The sequence below is a fragment of the Podarcis filfolensis genome (genome assembly GCF_964270895.1).
Source record: "Podarcis filfolensis genome assembly, chromosome: 7".
In the NCBI taxonomy this organism is placed as follows: Eukaryota; Metazoa; Chordata; class Lepidosauria; order Squamata; family Lacertidae; genus Podarcis; species Podarcis filfolensis.
The window spans coordinates 55,437,259-55,454,499 of NC_139603.1; the positions used below are offsets into that span (position 1 = coordinate 55,437,259).

At 41.5% G+C, this 17,241-nt stretch overlaps 1 protein-coding gene across 3 annotated transcripts in view; it reads left to right on the forward strand.

The window, feature by feature from the left end:
• CHD7 (chromodomain helicase DNA binding protein 7) overlaps positions 1-17,241 on the forward strand; it is a 141,804-nt gene that overhangs the window by 49,540 nt on the left and 75,023 nt on the right. For all 3 annotated transcript variants that reach the window (XM_083622814.1, XM_083622816.1, XM_083622815.1), the window contains exon 4: positions 15,333-15,763. In XM_083622814.1, coding sequence (XP_083478940.1) covers positions 15,333-15,763 — 431 coding nt within the window. The remainder of the gene's footprint in view (positions 1-15,332; positions 15,764-17,241) is intronic.

Sequence of the window (17,241 nt, forward strand, 5' to 3'; positions counted from 1 at the left end):
TTTTCAAAGTTTGTTCTGAGTCCTACAGGGTAACCAATCCTATTGTCTTGATTACTTTTTAAAATTTTCAGATTTCTCGTCAGCCGATGCTTGTAGTCATTATCTTCACAGAACTCTAGCCCAATGGTTGCCATCAATTTGATTTGAACTGATTTTATAATGAATTGATTTTAGAATGCTGTATTATTTTACTGTTAGCCGCTCTGAGCCTGGCTTTGGCTGGGGAGGGCGGGATATAAATAAAATTGTATTGTTATTTATTATTATATTTCAGTGATCATTTATATTTATGCTTCTAACACGAGCAATATATATATATATATATATATATATATATATATATATATATATATATTACTCAGTCAATATATTTAGCCTTCCCAACAAGACAGGTTTTTTATTATTGCAATACGGTGATTTCTTCAACTTTATAATTCTATTCTTTGATGCAAATCCACTAATTGCTCTCATTTGTTGTAGTGGTATTTGACTCTGGCTTTGATCTTCATTCTTATCATCTACTCCAGATTTTCAAAGATGCCTTCCATATTAGATTTCAGAATAAGTCTGTATTACATGGTCCTAGCAGTTTACATGTATAAGTATAATTAATATTAGAAGTACTACTAGGCTCCTTGTGCTAGAGGAAGTTTGTTTCCTGGCTTTTAAAATACGAGGTTCCAGTTGAAGCTGTTGAAAGCCATTAGGAATCTTTTTGGGTGTTTAAAATGCTGTTGCTTTAAAACTGTTCTCTAATAATAATCCTAGGGCTCATCTATAGAACTAGTCTATTTAGAATCTCTCAAGTTGCCTTGAAACCATACCTATATAGTGTAATAAAAAGCAGAAATATGGACTTGAGAGAGCCAGCAGTTTTTGCTAAAATTCCATATCCTATTATGAATTTTTAATCTATTAAATAATGTATTGCTTTATGATAAATTGACTAAAATATTTTCAAGATGTTATAATTATTAATTAGATTTCTTACCCTGCACCATGAGGTTCCAGGGCGGGTTACAACAATTTAGAAATACAGTATTAAAATCAGTCAAAACAAATCAGTAAAGAGAAGAGGGCAGGTCCTATAAAAGCCTCTCATGTGCCAAAGGCCATGATAGAGAAGTGTGTCTTCAGCATACCATGAAAACGACAGTCCAAAAGTGTCAGAGGGAGGGAATTCCATGTCTTAGGGGTTGCTGCACAGAATGCCACCTCCAGAACCACCTTTCTTTGAACTGAGAGCATTGAAACTACCTCAGACCCCTTTGCCCAATCTTAACACTCAAGAGGGTCTGTAGCAGTATTAGAAACTGGGATAGAAAAGCTAGGAGCCAAATGGCTCCTGGGACGTACCGTATTTTTCGCTCCATAGGGCGCACTGGACCATAGGGAGCACCTAGTTTTTTTGGGGGGGGAATCAAGAAAAAAAAAATCTTCCCCCCAGCCCCAAAGAGCAGTGTATAGGCTGCGCAACCTCTCCCTTCCGGAGGGGTTGCGCATGGCTATGGCACAAGCCAAGGCAGTGAGCGGGATGGATCACTGTTTTGGCTTCTTTTTTAGCCCCACGCAACCTCTCCCTGCCGGGAGAGGCTGAAGCCATAGCCACGTGCAGCCTCTCCCTGCCGGAGGGGCTGTGCGCGGCTATCCCTGAAGCCTGGAGAGCAAGAGGGGTTGGTGCGCACCAACGCCTCTCGCTCTCCAGGCTTCAGCGAAAGCAACGCGAAGCCTCCAGAGCGTGGAGGGAGCGCTCCCTCTGCGCTTCGGAGGCTTAGCGTTGCTATCGCTGAAGCCAAGGAGCCTGCATTCGCTCCATAGGACGCACACACATTTCCCCTCAATTTTTGGAGGGGAAAAGGTGCGTCCTATAGAGCGAAAAATACGGTAGGTTGTGGGCACCAAAACAGAATGTCTAGTCTCCATTTGGGGGGATCAGCAGCACTTTTTATTTATTATTTTGATAAGCATGAACTAATACAAAATTCACATAAGTGACACATTGTTAACAATATGTTTAGCAGAAATTGGTAATACATATTTAATTTGGTGTTTACAATAAAAATCGGTATTATACTTCAGTTTTCAAAACACTTTTAGATTGGTACCTTGGGTTAAAAACTTAATTCGTTCTGGAGGTCCGTTCTTAACCTGAAACTGTTCTTAACCTGAGCTACCACTTTAGCTAATGGGACCTCCCGTTGCCGCCGCGTTGCTGCCACATGATTTCTGTTCTCATCCTGAAGCAAAGTTCTTAACCTGAGGTACTATTTCTGGGTTAGTGGAAGCGACTGTAACCCGAGGTATCACTGTACTCTTTATTTTTAAACTTCTTAAAATATTGTCTATCCTTAGCATATACTTCGAGGCTTCAAAGCCCATACATTTCAGCAATCCATGAGTGTCCGCCAACCAAAAAAATGGCACCCAGATTTTTTGGGGTGCTTGCAAATGGAAAATCTTCAGGCGCAAAATGTGCCTGGCGCCTTGCTAATTTTGAACCCTAGGGAAAGAGGTAGCCTCTCACATCTTTGGAACTACTATAACTTTATAAAGCAGGGATATTTCTAGTAGCTGAACAAATAAACTGGGCAAATAAATAAAGCATTTAAAATCACTAAAATTAACAGTAATAGAGATTAAAACATGCCAACACCTGTGTCTTCATATATAGATTATAGTAATGATTTAGCCTGAAACTTCTTTGCATGCATCTTAAAAACAAAAACTTATCTAGAAGTTGTTTCCAGTTTTTACTGTGTTCTAAATAGATAAACCTTGCCTTTCAAGTAAAGTGCTTGGGCTGCAGTCTTGCTTGTAATTACATATGCAACTGATTTAAGCCGAGGTAACAGGGAATGCTGTGAAAGTACACGATGCAGTTCTAATGCTGAAGGTAAGCAAGTATGGTTCTGAAGCTGCCCAGACTAGCAACTACAGTGTGATTTCAGCTTTATATGGTTGAAGGCCAGCCAGTTGAAATCGAACAAATTAAATGCACAGAAGGTGAAGAAGTAAAATGCTCTTATTGTGCAGGGTTTCCCCAGCGCAGAATAAGCTCTTAAGCTCTCCATCTTGTTTACCGGGCTCTCAGAGACTCTTGCACGGACCCTTGGAGGTTCTTGCAGGAACTTGGATGTGGCCTCATGATATCGCGCAAGAGCCTCCCAGGGCCTTGTAAGCAAGACAGAGAGCTTAAACCACTCTGCCTAGCGGGGAGAAGGGGAGGGAGCAAGACCTGTTTGGTGTGCTAGCTCTGGAAGGTAATATTGCTCGCCCAGGGGTGGTTCAAGGAAATGGTTGGACTATACGTGTTCCTGCATATACACATAGTCCCCAGAAAATAACCCCCACTCAAGATGCCGCTGAGCAGCAAGGTATAAGCGTTAATAATACACGTGTGACTTAGCACAGGACTTCAGCTTATATTAGTCCAGGTGAACACTCAAATTTGAGCATGGTGATATCGGTTATATATGAACAATGCTTAACCTAAGAAGTACCTAAGCTTTATCAAAATGTTCAATTTATGCTTATCTGCCTTACTCCTTCCTTTGAAAATAATGGTTCCACTTGCAAAGCGTCCTTTAAAAAATAAATATAAAATAGCACCCATCTTTTAATAAGCTTCAGAATAGATACTTCTTTAGTTGCACTTGTTACGTCACTTAATGACATTACCTTGGTCATATAAAGAGAGAGACTATTTTCCAGCCGTGTTTGAAATACTACTAATTTCCCCCCGTCTACCTTAACCTCCATTTGAGTTTAGGGCTATAATGGAACCCATTAGAGGTAAAAGGTCTATGACTTAGTCATTGAGCCTCTCAAATCTTGCTGCTTTAAAAATTGCTGCTATTAAAACTTTACTAGTATTGATGTTAAATTCATTCATGTTAACATACTGTATTACCTTTGCTATCACCCGTTCAATTTCTGTGTTTTTCTTCTGGAAATTGGTATCCTTGATTTAATATCAAATCTACTTATACGCAACAAAATCTTAACAGTGAAACCGCTTCTTGAATTAGATTTTCATTCTTAACCTGGTGGAAGAATTATATTGAACATGGTATTTGGCCACACTCTTAAGAGATCTTACTTGGATTTCAGAGTCTGACCATCTCAATATATAACTATCAATGTTATTGAAGTGCTAGGAACCTCAGCTTATTTCTCCTATTGTAATACTTACCTTTTAAAAAACCCCACTAATCTTATTCTGTATTTATTGTTGAGATACCAGAAATGGACATTGCAAGCATAGCTTGAAGCGGAAAAAATGGAAGTGAGGAAATTCAAAGTGAAGGTTAAATTTCAAATGTTGAAATCTGCTTTGTTCTTCTGCCTCTTTCCAGTAGACTACAGCTTCACATTAATTAATCATGTTGCAGTGAATAAACAAGGTATAGTGTCTGCAGAATAGTCGTGGAATTGAGAACATCTAAAGAACTCCTAGCTGCCCTTCACATATGTTGTGCATTTTATTTCTAAAGAATAGAACTATAATCCTATTTGCACTTACCTGGGAGTAAGGCAAATTAATACTTCTTATGCCAATGCCTAAACACAGCAAGACTTACTTCTAAGTAAATATGCAAAGACCTCACCTTTCAAAATTAAGGATTTACAATTTTAGAATTCTGTTGCAACTTATATCATTTTCTTAATAGATAAAACAGCTGTTCTTTACATGCTTTCAGTTATTTAACAATTTCTCCCTCCTCTTCCTCCCTCCTACTTAATGATACACATAGCCAGTATCTTCAGTCTTCCCTCCATTGACTTATATTTAGCAAGGACATTATTGCTAGCCCGACAGTGTACAGCATAAATGTGGCGAGATACCAGCCTACTATTTCCCACTGACTGTAGAGTAAGCTTTTGGTAGTAAAAGTGACCCTTAGGAATTTTTTAAGTTGTAAATTCCTCCATATGAGTAGCATGGATTTAATATCATCCAACTTTCTGCAGGTGAAAATATGGACATTCATCACCCCCCCCCAAAACTGACCCTCCTCAGCCCCCCCATTTTTTGGGGGGGCAGCAGAACATTCCTATCAGATGAAGGGCAAGAGCCACCCCCACTACACCAGTGGGACACAGTGTACACCCTCTCTGCTATCTGGAGAAAACTCCTTAATCCCCATTTTTCTTTTCTTTTATTCTTTCGTAGATTTACAGAAAGAAATAAACACATCAATAAATAAATTTTAGAAAGGAGCAAGATTAGACGAGGATGCACAAAGCTGCATAATAATAATAATAATAAATAATAATAATAATAATAAGACTTACTGTTCACTGCTCCACTCCCTCTTTCTTCCCATGCAGGGCGATCCTGTACCTGCCCCTAGAGGCAGCCTCTCTTCCTCCTCGCCCACTCTGAGTATGCAGGATTACAACTTCAACTGAAGTTCCTCATACTTTTATTATTGGAACTCTGCCCATATATTACACTGGAAGTCTTCCTTATTCCTGTAATTCCACATCAATGTCCCTTCCACAAGCTTCTTTCCTGAATGTTTTTAGTGAATGATACTGTTTTCCCAAAGATTCTCAACTCCTTTATCCTAAGCTTCAGTTTTATAGGCCAATCATAATCCTATGTCAAAGAAAGAATAGATTATTTTTTTCTTGATGCTTATCTTTTAAAACCAGGGCTCCACAATTCAAATCACTAGGGTCATATTGCAGTTTTTATGGCGAAAAAGCATTTTTGTTGCTATTTAATTGGTTTTTAACCCATTCTCTTAACCCCCATTTTCCCTTTCTGAACTCCATAGGATGTGAACCTCCTTTTCCTTGTACCATAACGGGTCTCCTTTCTGATCCATTTGTTGCCTGAGTTTTTTGTTTCCCTGTCCCAAACATTTCTACAACACCATCTCTGTCTCCACTTTTTCTTGTTCTCTTTGCAGCCTATAACTCATGATTTAAAAAGCAAGAAAAGGGGTGATTTACATGGTAGTTTTAAATCAAGTTTCCCATTAACACTACTTATATGTTTCCTAACTAATGGTGCAAACCAGACTACTAAACAGTGTTAACAACCAAATACAATATTATTTTCACTGTTGTTTCATTCTTGCAGTTAAAGCTTGTGTTTCTTTGTTGCATTTGAATCCTGTATACATTTTGAATCATTTCCGCCTATAGAGCAAGGGTCGGGAACCTCCAGCCTGTGGGCCAGATGTGGTCCACCGAGGGTCTCAGTTTGGTCTCTGAGGCTGCTTTGACCACCCACTCCAAACCTGACAACATATGTAATGTCAGGTCTGTAGGATAGGTATTGAGAGGACTTCAGAGGAACAATCGGAAGTGAAAAATGAGCTCTTGATTGTTCCTTTGCTGCTGGAGCAAGGTGAACTGCCACTGCCCATCAACTTGATGGGCTACGAGGGTGCATCTGGGTTCACAAAGCGATTTCCATTAAAATCACTGTTGGAGGTTTCAAGAGTAGCATGGGCTGTTTGCAAAACTGGGATATCTTTGAAATATTGCCATATTGAGGCTTCCATAAAAATTTCTGAGGTTAGCAGTACAATCTTAAATGGCAACTTAGAAGAAAGTCAGTTGAGCTCATTGGGTTTTATTCCTAGACAAGTGGGTATAGGATTGCAGCTATGGGAATATAGGAACTCACACAATGAATTTTTTTTTGCCTTTTCTTTCACTTTCTGGTATTGTTCCCTTTCAGCCTCATTCTGCTTTGACCTAGTGTAATCTTCTCAAGCCAATAGCAAATGAAAACAAACTGCCCATGACTAATAAGTTGAAGCAAGATTTGATAGTTAATGAGTAGACTAGAGCAGTTTATTTTTGCCAGGTGAAGATGAAATGCCTATGTTTGGTAAGATCCATGGTAAATATCCATGTTTGAAAAATGATTGGATTTGTACTTAAATTGAGTTAAAGACATCATTTCTATGTATCTGGTAGAGATGTTGATTATGTTTAGAGCTCAACTCCGAAATAAAGCTCCAAAAGTAACCAACCTTCCCCCACAAAGAAACAGCTTATTGGGGGCTGGCTGGAAAGAAGTCTGCATTTCTGTGTTGGGTGCAGAGGCGGTACAAAACCATCCAGCCTCTTCCACTAGCCCATTCACTTTCAATGAGTTGGCCAATATGCCTGTATCCTCATTATGAAACTTAAGAAAATATCAGTTTTGTTTGTGAATGCCCTTCCCCTGGAAGCATGCTTAGCACTGACACTTACTTTCATTCTGGGGCCAAGCAGAAGTGCTGCAGTTTCCCCATGCAAGCCAGGAAGACAGGCATAGCTTTGTAGTCTCAATGAGTGGCTAAGATAATGGTTTCAGGATGAGGGGTTGTATTTGTTAGGCACTGGGGAAGTGAGGGGGTAAAGCTGAGAGGAGCGCAGGAGGCAAATCTCCCCCTTGGTGTGCTGAACCCCTGGCCTACCTGGTGGCAAGTCAGTATGTCAGCTCCAAAGTTTAAAGTCGGGGTCAATCCAAGCAATCAGAGTCCAAAGGTCAGGAGACACAGTCCAGAGTCAAACCTAAAGCACAGCCCCATAGAGGTCTAGGTGCACCCAAGCCAAGGTCCATCAACATGGGCAGCACCTTGGTTCCGCTTCCCTTTTGTCTTTTGCATGCTGATTGCAGCACCTGGGCTTGATGAGGCATGTGACCCTCACCTGCTCCAAGCTGAGGAATCACACACCTCCCAGAGCTAGCAAGCCACAGACAGACAGCTAGGAAGCTGGGCTGTGGGCCCTTGCCTGACTCAGCCTCCTAGAGTGCCACTCCTGCTGCTATCTATGCCTCAGAGCCCACTGTGTTTGTGGGGACAGGGGCGCCTCTGTCTCTGGTGATGGGTCCTGCTGCTCTGGTTTGTGCACACTGAGCCCCATCCCCTCACCATCCTCCTGTGACTACTTCCTTCCTCACCCCCTGCTTGCCCCTGTGTGTCCTCACCAGGATCCTTTTCCTCCTCCCTGTTGTCCTGCCAGTTCATGACACTTGGGATGAAGACTATAAAACTAATGAAAATTTAAATGGAGGTGGTGAAGAACTAGGCATTGTATGTTTCTGGCTACTCTGGGGGATTTTCCAGTGGATAGAGCAGGTGACCCTGCTGAGGATCTGACTTCACTATGGAGTGGTGAGACTCATACGGCTCATGCAATCTCTCCTTGGTGCATGTTCTAGTGCTGTGGCATCTGTTTTGCTCCTTGGTATACTGAGGAGCTGCAGTTGATGAATTGAAGGGTTGGAGTGTCAGTGGCATAAATCTCACTCAGAAGCCAACCAAATATGTGTTCTGGTTCATAATCAGGCCTGCCACTTTGCAGTGAGGGCAGCAAAGAGATCCTACTTGACTGCCTCCATTGCATTCACAGGGAACCTTCTGATTTAGTTCTTCTATGTGGTCCGATGGCTGGTTACTCCTATCATAGAGGCAGACTGCTGCAGTTTGTTGTTAACATCTGTCTGTCTTGAGAGACAATAGAGTGTGCCTCAGGGGGTGAAGGCAAACTGCTGGAGAATCACAGTGTCTGTTGTGGATGCAGAGACTAGTAACTGCTGCCTCCTATGTTGTTTTTGTGGCCTCTCTGGGACTCAAGGATGTGTGTGAGAGAGAAGGTCTTGGGCTGCCTCGCTGGTGTGGTCCAAAGGAAAACAGAGCAAGATATTTGGCACCTGCATGGCTGCAGGAGTTGCAGGAAGGAGGCAAGCAAGATGCCATTCAGCCATCTTAGGACCTCCTCTCTGGATTTGTGTAGGGTTTACTCCTTATTTAGCCTTTTCTTCTCCGCAAGGCAGTGAGTACTGATTTTTTCTTGGGGTTTACTCCCAAAGCCTTTCTCATGAATGAGGATAGTCGCAAGGCAGCAGAGGTTTAGACCAGAGTTTTCATTCTCTGAGATGGGCTACCTTCCCACATCGATGAGGCCCATTTGCCCTTCATTTCCAATAACAGCTCTCAATAACTTCTGAAACAGGAGATGCTATAAAAGCCTCTGGATTAGTGTCTGAATGCAGTGATGGACTGGAAAAGGGTCACTAACTGTGCTTGTGTGCTGGACCCAGTGCTAACCTGAGTAACATGGTCCAGGTCCGTCCTGAATCCCAGGGTTCCACAATTAGTCCAACAGGGCCGAGGCAGGAAACCAGGCGAGGTCAGGCACAGGATCACAGGCAGGTTCTGACAAACAGCAATGTTGCTCCCGCAACCTGGGGCGGGATCCAGCAGCCTTTTATCTCTGTCGGGGTAACGGCTGGTCCTGATCCCCCGGTGACTCACGTCCCTGTCTCGCCCGAAGGCGAGCACTCCTCCTGCGAGTACTCAGGTCTCTCCTTCTCTCAGTCCTCAGTCTCTGCAGCTCGGGATATGTCGGTGGGTTACTAGACCCAGAGGCCGCCTCAGCCTCTCCTGACCCAACTGGTAGTAGAGCAGCTGTAAGTGATTGCACAGCTGAAGGCAATGAGGTAATTCCCACATCTGGAGCCAGGGCAGGCTCAGGCCCCTGACTCGGCCCAGCTGGTGCTAATTGCAGGGGAACCTGTGCAGACTGGGGCTCTTCAGAATCAGGCCCCAGACTAAGTTCAGCTGCCGCCTGAGGCAAAGGATCTGGTGTGGACTGAAACTCCTCTGGCTCCGAGTCTGACCCTGAGTCCCAGGCCATCACACCTTGAATCTTGGGAAGACAGAGGTTCTTTGGGTGGCTGGTTCCCATGTTTGGGAAGTTGGCAATCTACCTATTCTGGATGGAGTTGCACTCTCTCTCTGAAGGAACAACTCCCTAGCTTTGGGGCTACTCCTGGATGCATCTTTGTCACCATAGGCCCAAGGGTGCTGTGTGGGTAGGAGTGCCTTTTATCAGCTTTGTCCCGTTCGCCAGGAATAGCCATCTGTGGACAGGAATTACCTGACCACGGTACTTGGTACCCTTGAGACAGGACTACTGTGATGTGCTCTATGTGGGACTGCTCTTGGGTCTGGTGAGAAACTCCAGCTGGTACAGAATGCAGTAGCCAGATGCTGAAGTGGGCGTCTGACTGAAAATGTGGGATGCTTCACTGGCTGCCTATCTAGTCCTGGGCCAGGTCAAGGTTCTTGTATTTTCTCTGGATCCTTACACCTAGAGCAGGTATCTTCAATCTTTCCAGACTCAGACCCCCTTTTAACCCAAACATGTATTGGGGACCCATTTCTTAATATTTTACCATATATTTTCATGGTGGTAATGTTCCTGCTGAAACTCAGCTTGGATCGGGCTGTGACTAACTAGTGAAGACTAGTGACCTAGAACAAATGATACATTGTTTTGAAGTAGCTTAGAATACATTGACTAAGGAGAGAAGGAGGAACACTCGCACACTCGTGTGAAAATGACCTTTGCAACCTGACTTGGAACATGATTTCAGTGGGACCTGCATTTTAGATTGTCCCACAGTAAGGTGTAAGCAAACAACCATTGAATGGATGGAACTTAGTTTGTTTGCCTTGCTTGAAATACCATGTGGTCCTTCTGCAAGAGACAAATAAAATGCTGCTTTTGCTCCCCTTACCCAGTGTGTCTTGAGATAGAGTCGGCTCCCTACCTAAATTTATTTCCTTCTGCTGCTTTGCTATTGGAATCCTAAGGTAGGGAAGGTGTTCATTCACTTTGTCAATAGATGCAAATTCCATCAGAGGAAGTGCTTCAAGCCTGGGGAACAACCCCTGACCAATCAGAGTCAATGGGCTGGGGCTTGAGCTGTAGACAAGGAGCAGGTAGTGGTTGGAGGGAGTTAGGAGCTGCTGTTGGCTGGCTGCTCTGGAGCATCCCTTGGAGAGGCTAGGCACAGTAATACCACAGATCCTCTCAAAAAGGAGCCAAGTTTCAATTTGCATTGCCCTTCCTCTTCTGTTTATTTTTCCTACTGACCAACACCACCTCCTCTAGCTGAGCTCAAGAGTTGGCTTTAAAAGAAGATTATACAAATTCATGACGGAGAGGGCTATCAATGGCTACTAGGCATGATGGCTATGATCTGTTGGAGGCAGCGATGCTTCTGAATACCAGTTGCTGAAAGCCATTAGAGGGGAGAGGACTCATGTGTTCAAAATCTGCTTATGGCTTCCCCACCGGCATCTGGACTAAATGGGCTATTGGCCTGATCCAACAGGCTCTTATGGTTTTCTTACTTTCCAGTTTTGGCTGGGGACCAAAGGACATTGCAATCTGGACACTGATAACTTGACCTCAGTAGTTTGTGTTCTGTTAACTTCACAGTTAGATTACGTCAGTGCCTTATGCAACAAATGATAGGAAAATTATAAGCATGTTTGTGAGAAGAATATTATGGAAGATTTTGCATCATAACCCAAGGATCATAAAATGAGAATTAAGCGAGGTCATGTTCTGCTCAAAATTCTAACCTGATGGCAAAGAAAAGACATTTTGTATACATTTTTAATGTTTTCTACCAATTTTGCAAGTAATGCTGAAACTTGATAGTTTTTCCTAACCTTTCAGTATCAGTTAACCATTGTTTCCTTCTGAGCCATGTTGCTGGGATGGCACTTGGAGGCGTGGTGTTAGCGGAAGTTCCTGTCCATTTGGGAGGGAGTGACTTAGAAGGTGGTGCTGGGGAATTTCTGTTCCACCACGTGGTGGGTTTCCTCGGGATTCTGTGCTGTCAACATCTACATGAAACAGCTTGGAGAAGTCATCCAAAGGTTTTGACTGATATGTTTTTTTCAGTATGCGAATAATTCACAACTCTATCTCCTCTTTCGCATCTAAAAGTCCCAGGGAGGTTGTGAAAAGGCTGAACAATTGCTTGGTTGTTTTGAGGTGGATAAAGGCAAACAATATGATGCTTAATCCAGGTATGACAGAGGTATTGGAATTAGGAAGTCTACTGACCTGTTTTATATTGGTTTGTACTTCTCCAAAGACCCAGTTTGCAGCTTTGGGGGTTCTTCTGGACTTGACAGTAAAGTTGTGCCTTGGATCCCGAACATCTTGCAAGTCGAATGTTTTGAGTCTCAAATGCTGCAAACCCGGAAGTGAGTGTTCCAGTTTGCGAACGTTCTTTGGAACCCGAACATCCAATGGGGTTCCAATTGGCTGCAGGAGGTTCCTGCAGCCAATCAGAAGCTGCGCTTTGGTTTCCAAACGTTTTGGAAGTCGAACGGACTTCCAGAATGGATTCCATTCGACTCTCATGGTACAACTGTATTTGTGAATACATTATGTAGCACTGTTGGCTTGGAGTGCATTTTACCAACTTAGGCTGGTTCACTAGATAGAAACTTTTTCCAGAGAAAGTGGACCATGCCTCAATCACACACTTCCTTGGTTACACATTCAGATTGCATTGTAATTTATGAAACTTAAATTAGCACAAAATGTAGCTGCTTGGATGCTTATTGGGCCAATTGTTCAGAGCATATATCACATATACCATGCCATTTGCATTGATTGCTTATGGGTTTCTAGACCTTATTTAAATAGTCAATGTTGACCTTTAAAAGCCAAGATATTTTGGTAGCACATTATTTCAAACCCTGCTGCCCCCATATGAGGCCGTTTGGCCTTGTACAATATAGAAAGTTGCTCTAACTTAACACACACAACCTACATTCTGGGATTTCTTACACTATGCAAACAAATCTGGAAATTACCATACATTTGAAAAGTAACTTTACAGTCATACCTCGTGTTTCGTTAGGTTCATGTTGTGTCTTTTTGGCTTGTGAACGCGGCAAACCTTTAACTGTATACTTCCTGGTTTTGCCGTGTGTGCATGCGCAGAAGCGTTCTGCACGCTTTGCACATGCGCAGAAGCGGTCTCTTGTTACGGACTTTTTGGGATGCCGAAGGGCCCCCCCCCCCCCCGGAACGGATCGAGTCTGTAACTAGAGGTACCGCTGTATTTCACTACCTGCATTGCATTGCAACCTTACTTCAAATGGGTGGAGAATTATGAGGCAGCATTAATATGATTATAAAATAAAAATAAACAAAAGTTTTATAATAAGCTTCATTTGACAGAATAAAACTTGTAAGCAGTTACAAGTTAATACCGGAAGTAGATATTTGTATGCTAAAATGGCCTTCATGATATGGGAATTTCCACCCTTCTTTTAAATGAGATTTTGGGAGAGCCCTTAATTGTATTGAATAAGTGTCATCCTGGAAATGGATGACAAAACAACAACTGTAAAATTAATAGCATTACTGAGGAAGGTATCATGCGGCTGGTTAGGGAGGTGATACAGTCCAGTAGTCTGTTATATGAGTATTAATGTGAGCCCCAGGTTTTTTCCACATGATTAAAAGAGGCCATCTGTTCTTTGTTAAATGTTTACAAAAACAGCTTTTCTCTAAAAGACTTAGGGTTATGGAAGTCTAATAAATACTGAAATATTTTTGAACACCTTTCCCATTTCAAGTAGTACAAAAAATTTTTTTTTACTGCTAATCAGACAGGATTATTGACTACTTGTGTTTAATCTTTACTGATTTCTTTCCTGTAAAAGATTAAATTTTGAGCCAAGGTGTTGAACTGATTGCTTAGAGTACAAATCGCAAAGTGAGTTGAAATAAGAAGATACCATGATAATTTGTAGAATATCCCTACGGTAAAGTGGCTTTAAGAGTTTTTAAAAAATAAGTAGGAAAGGTAGGTGAAGTGGCTGGTTGCTCACAAGTTACTGGAAAGATAATATGCAGAAAAATCTGTGTCCCTCCCCTTTAACCACCACCACCACCTGCCTGGAAAAATGACAGATGTGGAGAGCAGCACATGGTTTAACTTTAGCAGGAGAGAGCTGGGTACAGGTATGTGCCCTCCATTATCTGGGAAGAGAAATTGGGATGAAGCAGTCCTTTAAGCTGTCTCACAGAGGAGACTTCCAGCACCCTGAAACTATATACAGTGGTACCTCGGGTTACATACACTTCAGGTTACAGACTCCGCTAACCCAGAAATATTACCTTGGGTTAAGAACTTTGCTTCAGGATGAGAATAGAAATTGTGCTCCAGCGGCGCGGTGGCAGCGGGAGGCCCCATTAGCTAAAGTGGTGCTTCAGGTTAAGAACAGTTTCAGGTTAAGAACGGACCTCCGGAACGAATTAAGTACTTAACCCGAGGTACCACTGTATCTGTTTTACCTTTTGCAACTTTTTTTTGGGGGGGGAGCGGGGTTATTATTATTTTAAATTATAAGGTGCCCTGAATGCCTTTGCAGAAAGTTGGTGCATGAGTGCAATCAATAAACGATCTACACATTTGTCCAAACTGGGTGGTTGGAGTTCACCAACAGTTCTATGATGAACATATTTTCAAGAACAAGAAAATACCTCATGAATAATTTCTGATTTATTAGCCCTCGTGTAAGTCTTAACAAAAACCAAACCTAGGTATGAGAATCAGACAAAAAAATTAGAAGAAGAAATTGAAATGAGATTGGAATTAGACAGCGGTGACTAGGAATAAGAGGAGTGTTGTATATTAACAACAAACAAATGAGAAAATGGGAGTGTTGTATGATAACAACAAACAAATGAGAAAATGGCTGTCTAATCCTAGTACAAGTAGAGGAAGCAGGAAATGATAGCAGTTGCTTCATTAATTGTATTTATAAGGATAGATGGGACCCAGAAAGCTGCTGAATGCTTTTGGTACTCCTATGAGCAGTCACTTTGAGAAGCACCTTATTTGGAGAACTTTAGTGAACTTTACAGCTATACATGTATTTTTATTCAGAATCACATACATTTTAAAAATAAATGGACTTTTTGGTGGATGAAATACTTATTTTTTCACAGCTTAATTTTTTTAAATCATTTCTGCCCATGCCTTAGTTCATAGCAACTTGTCTGTGTACTGTTCCATCAGTCACTAAATATAATTGGAACAAATGGGTCAAGGCAATTCTTATCAGCTATTCATTTACTTTGAATAAAGCAGTAAATAGGTCATTTTACACCAATGTTGGCAGAAAAGTACATGTATCCTCTTGCTATCATACAGATCACCTGTCATCTCTGATCACTTTCTGTTTTGTTCCAATCATACCAGGGTATTAGTGGCCCCATGTGCTCTGCTGTACTCTGTTGTAATAGAAGTAAAGCCGTTTCTAATGTGACTTTTATCATTAAGTAATTATGATATAATAATTCTCTTTATAGGTGTAGACCTTACATATTAATAATTTAACATGGCTGTTCTAAATGTTGGATTAATTTTGTTTTCCGAATGACTGCCTGGTCTCCTGGAAAAAAAAATGCAACATTTTCTTTAATCAGTAAGATTTCCAAGGCTGAATTTTAAAGTTGTATTAATTTAATGCCTCATTTGTTTCTCCTAGCATTCTCCGTCAGAACCCTTCCTTGAGAAACCAGTGCCAGACATGACTCAGGTTAGTGGACCGAATGCCCAGCTACTGAAAAGTGATGATTACCTTCCATCAATTGAGCAGCAACCACAGCAGAAGAAAAAGAAAAAGAAAAACAATCACATTGTTGCAGAAGGTCCCAGCAAAGGATTTGGCAAGGATGGCTTTCCTAGTGGGCTTGATAGCCAGGATCCTACCAGGAAATCTCTAGACTGTTCCCAGGAAGAGAAAAAGAAAAAGAAAAAACCCAAGGTGAAAAAAGAGCCGAAGGATCCGAAAGAACCTAAGGAGAAGAAGGAGCCTAAGGAACCCAAGACTCCCAAAACCCCTAAGATCCCTAAAGAGCCAAAGGAGAAAAAAGCAAAAAACACCACACCAAAACCCAAGGCCAACAAAAAGGCAAGGTATGTACTAGTATTCCAATTTATTTTTAAAAAAATCTCTTATATGTTCTATTTTTAAAATAGATTTATGTGCTTTGAAAACATATAGTGCGTATAACAAATGGAAGATCTTTTTTTTTTCTTTTTAGATTTCCAGAATACTTATTAGGATTAACTGACATGAACTAAAGTGACATTTACCCCTTTGTTGTTAGTAGTGGCACTCATTTTTGGTTTCCTTGTTTTATGTATGAAATGGCAGATACTTTAGGGATATGTATTAGAGGCACAGTTCTAGGCAAAGAATCATAGGCTTTGATTTTAATCAATAATGCAAATTTTTGAATGAATTAAAAAGGAGAAATGCTGTTGTCACAAAGCCCCTCCCCATCCCTAATTAGAACAAGAATTGCTTGTCACACATAGTACTATAACACTTTAAAGGACGGTTTCAGATTCTGCTCAGTTATGTGAACAAAGATGTACTTGCTCTATTCTGTGGTGTGCATAGTTAATACAAAAGACAACTAAAGAAACTAGCAATATCTACCCAACTCCTTACCTTAGAAACATGATTATAAGTCTTAGGTGATGTCAACTCTTGGAGAATTGGAATGCAGTAGATGACATTGCATCTTCCATGTCACAAAACATTAATATCAATCATTTTTATTGTATATAGCCAAAGGCCTTTACAATGGACAACAGAGAATAAAATGAAATTTTCATCTAAAATATTACACGTAATCACAGTTTACAATATAAAAATAAATATACAACATTAAGACTTAAGATTGGAGTGCATTCACATAGCTGGAATGGAGCTTCTTGACTGCCACTGCAAATTTGGCTATCTGGTGTGTAATATATAGATGTTTATCTGCTAGGAGTTCAACTGTCACTTCCTTTGCAGATTGACCTGGAAGCCGATTAAGAATTGGCAATATAAATGGCCATTGTATACAAGGGGCAAGTCAGCAGGTGGTGTGTGATGTCCTCTGCCTGATTACATCCATGAATACATTTGTGATCCCCTCTAAATATGCCAAGGGCATCTGTTGAAATCTTCGTTTTACTAAGGCTCTGTGTGATTGTGGGAAAGTCAGAGTCTGAAGGTAACAGGGCCTTGAATGATTGGTCTTGAATGTGGGGGTACCAAGTAGAGTAGTGGGCAGCAATGATGGATGCTCTGTCTTGGTTGGCATCCTGATCAAAAATCCAATTTCTAAGGTCACTTGGGCTAAGGGTTAAGTAGTTCTCTATTTGGAGATTATAAGCCCTAATCTTATCTTGGAACTTTTGTGCCCAGCCCCCTGTCCTTAGTTGCTCTAACCAACAGAGCTTAGTACGAGTATGATCCTCGAAGGCATTTAGCCTGTGCCAGTATCTCAGATGGGCTAGATCAATTCTGGCTGCTAGCGAGGGAAGGCCCAAGTCGGCTCTGAGGTGGGCTTCCGGTGTACTGCAGGGAAACCCCCAAATCTAAAGTTATTTTGCAG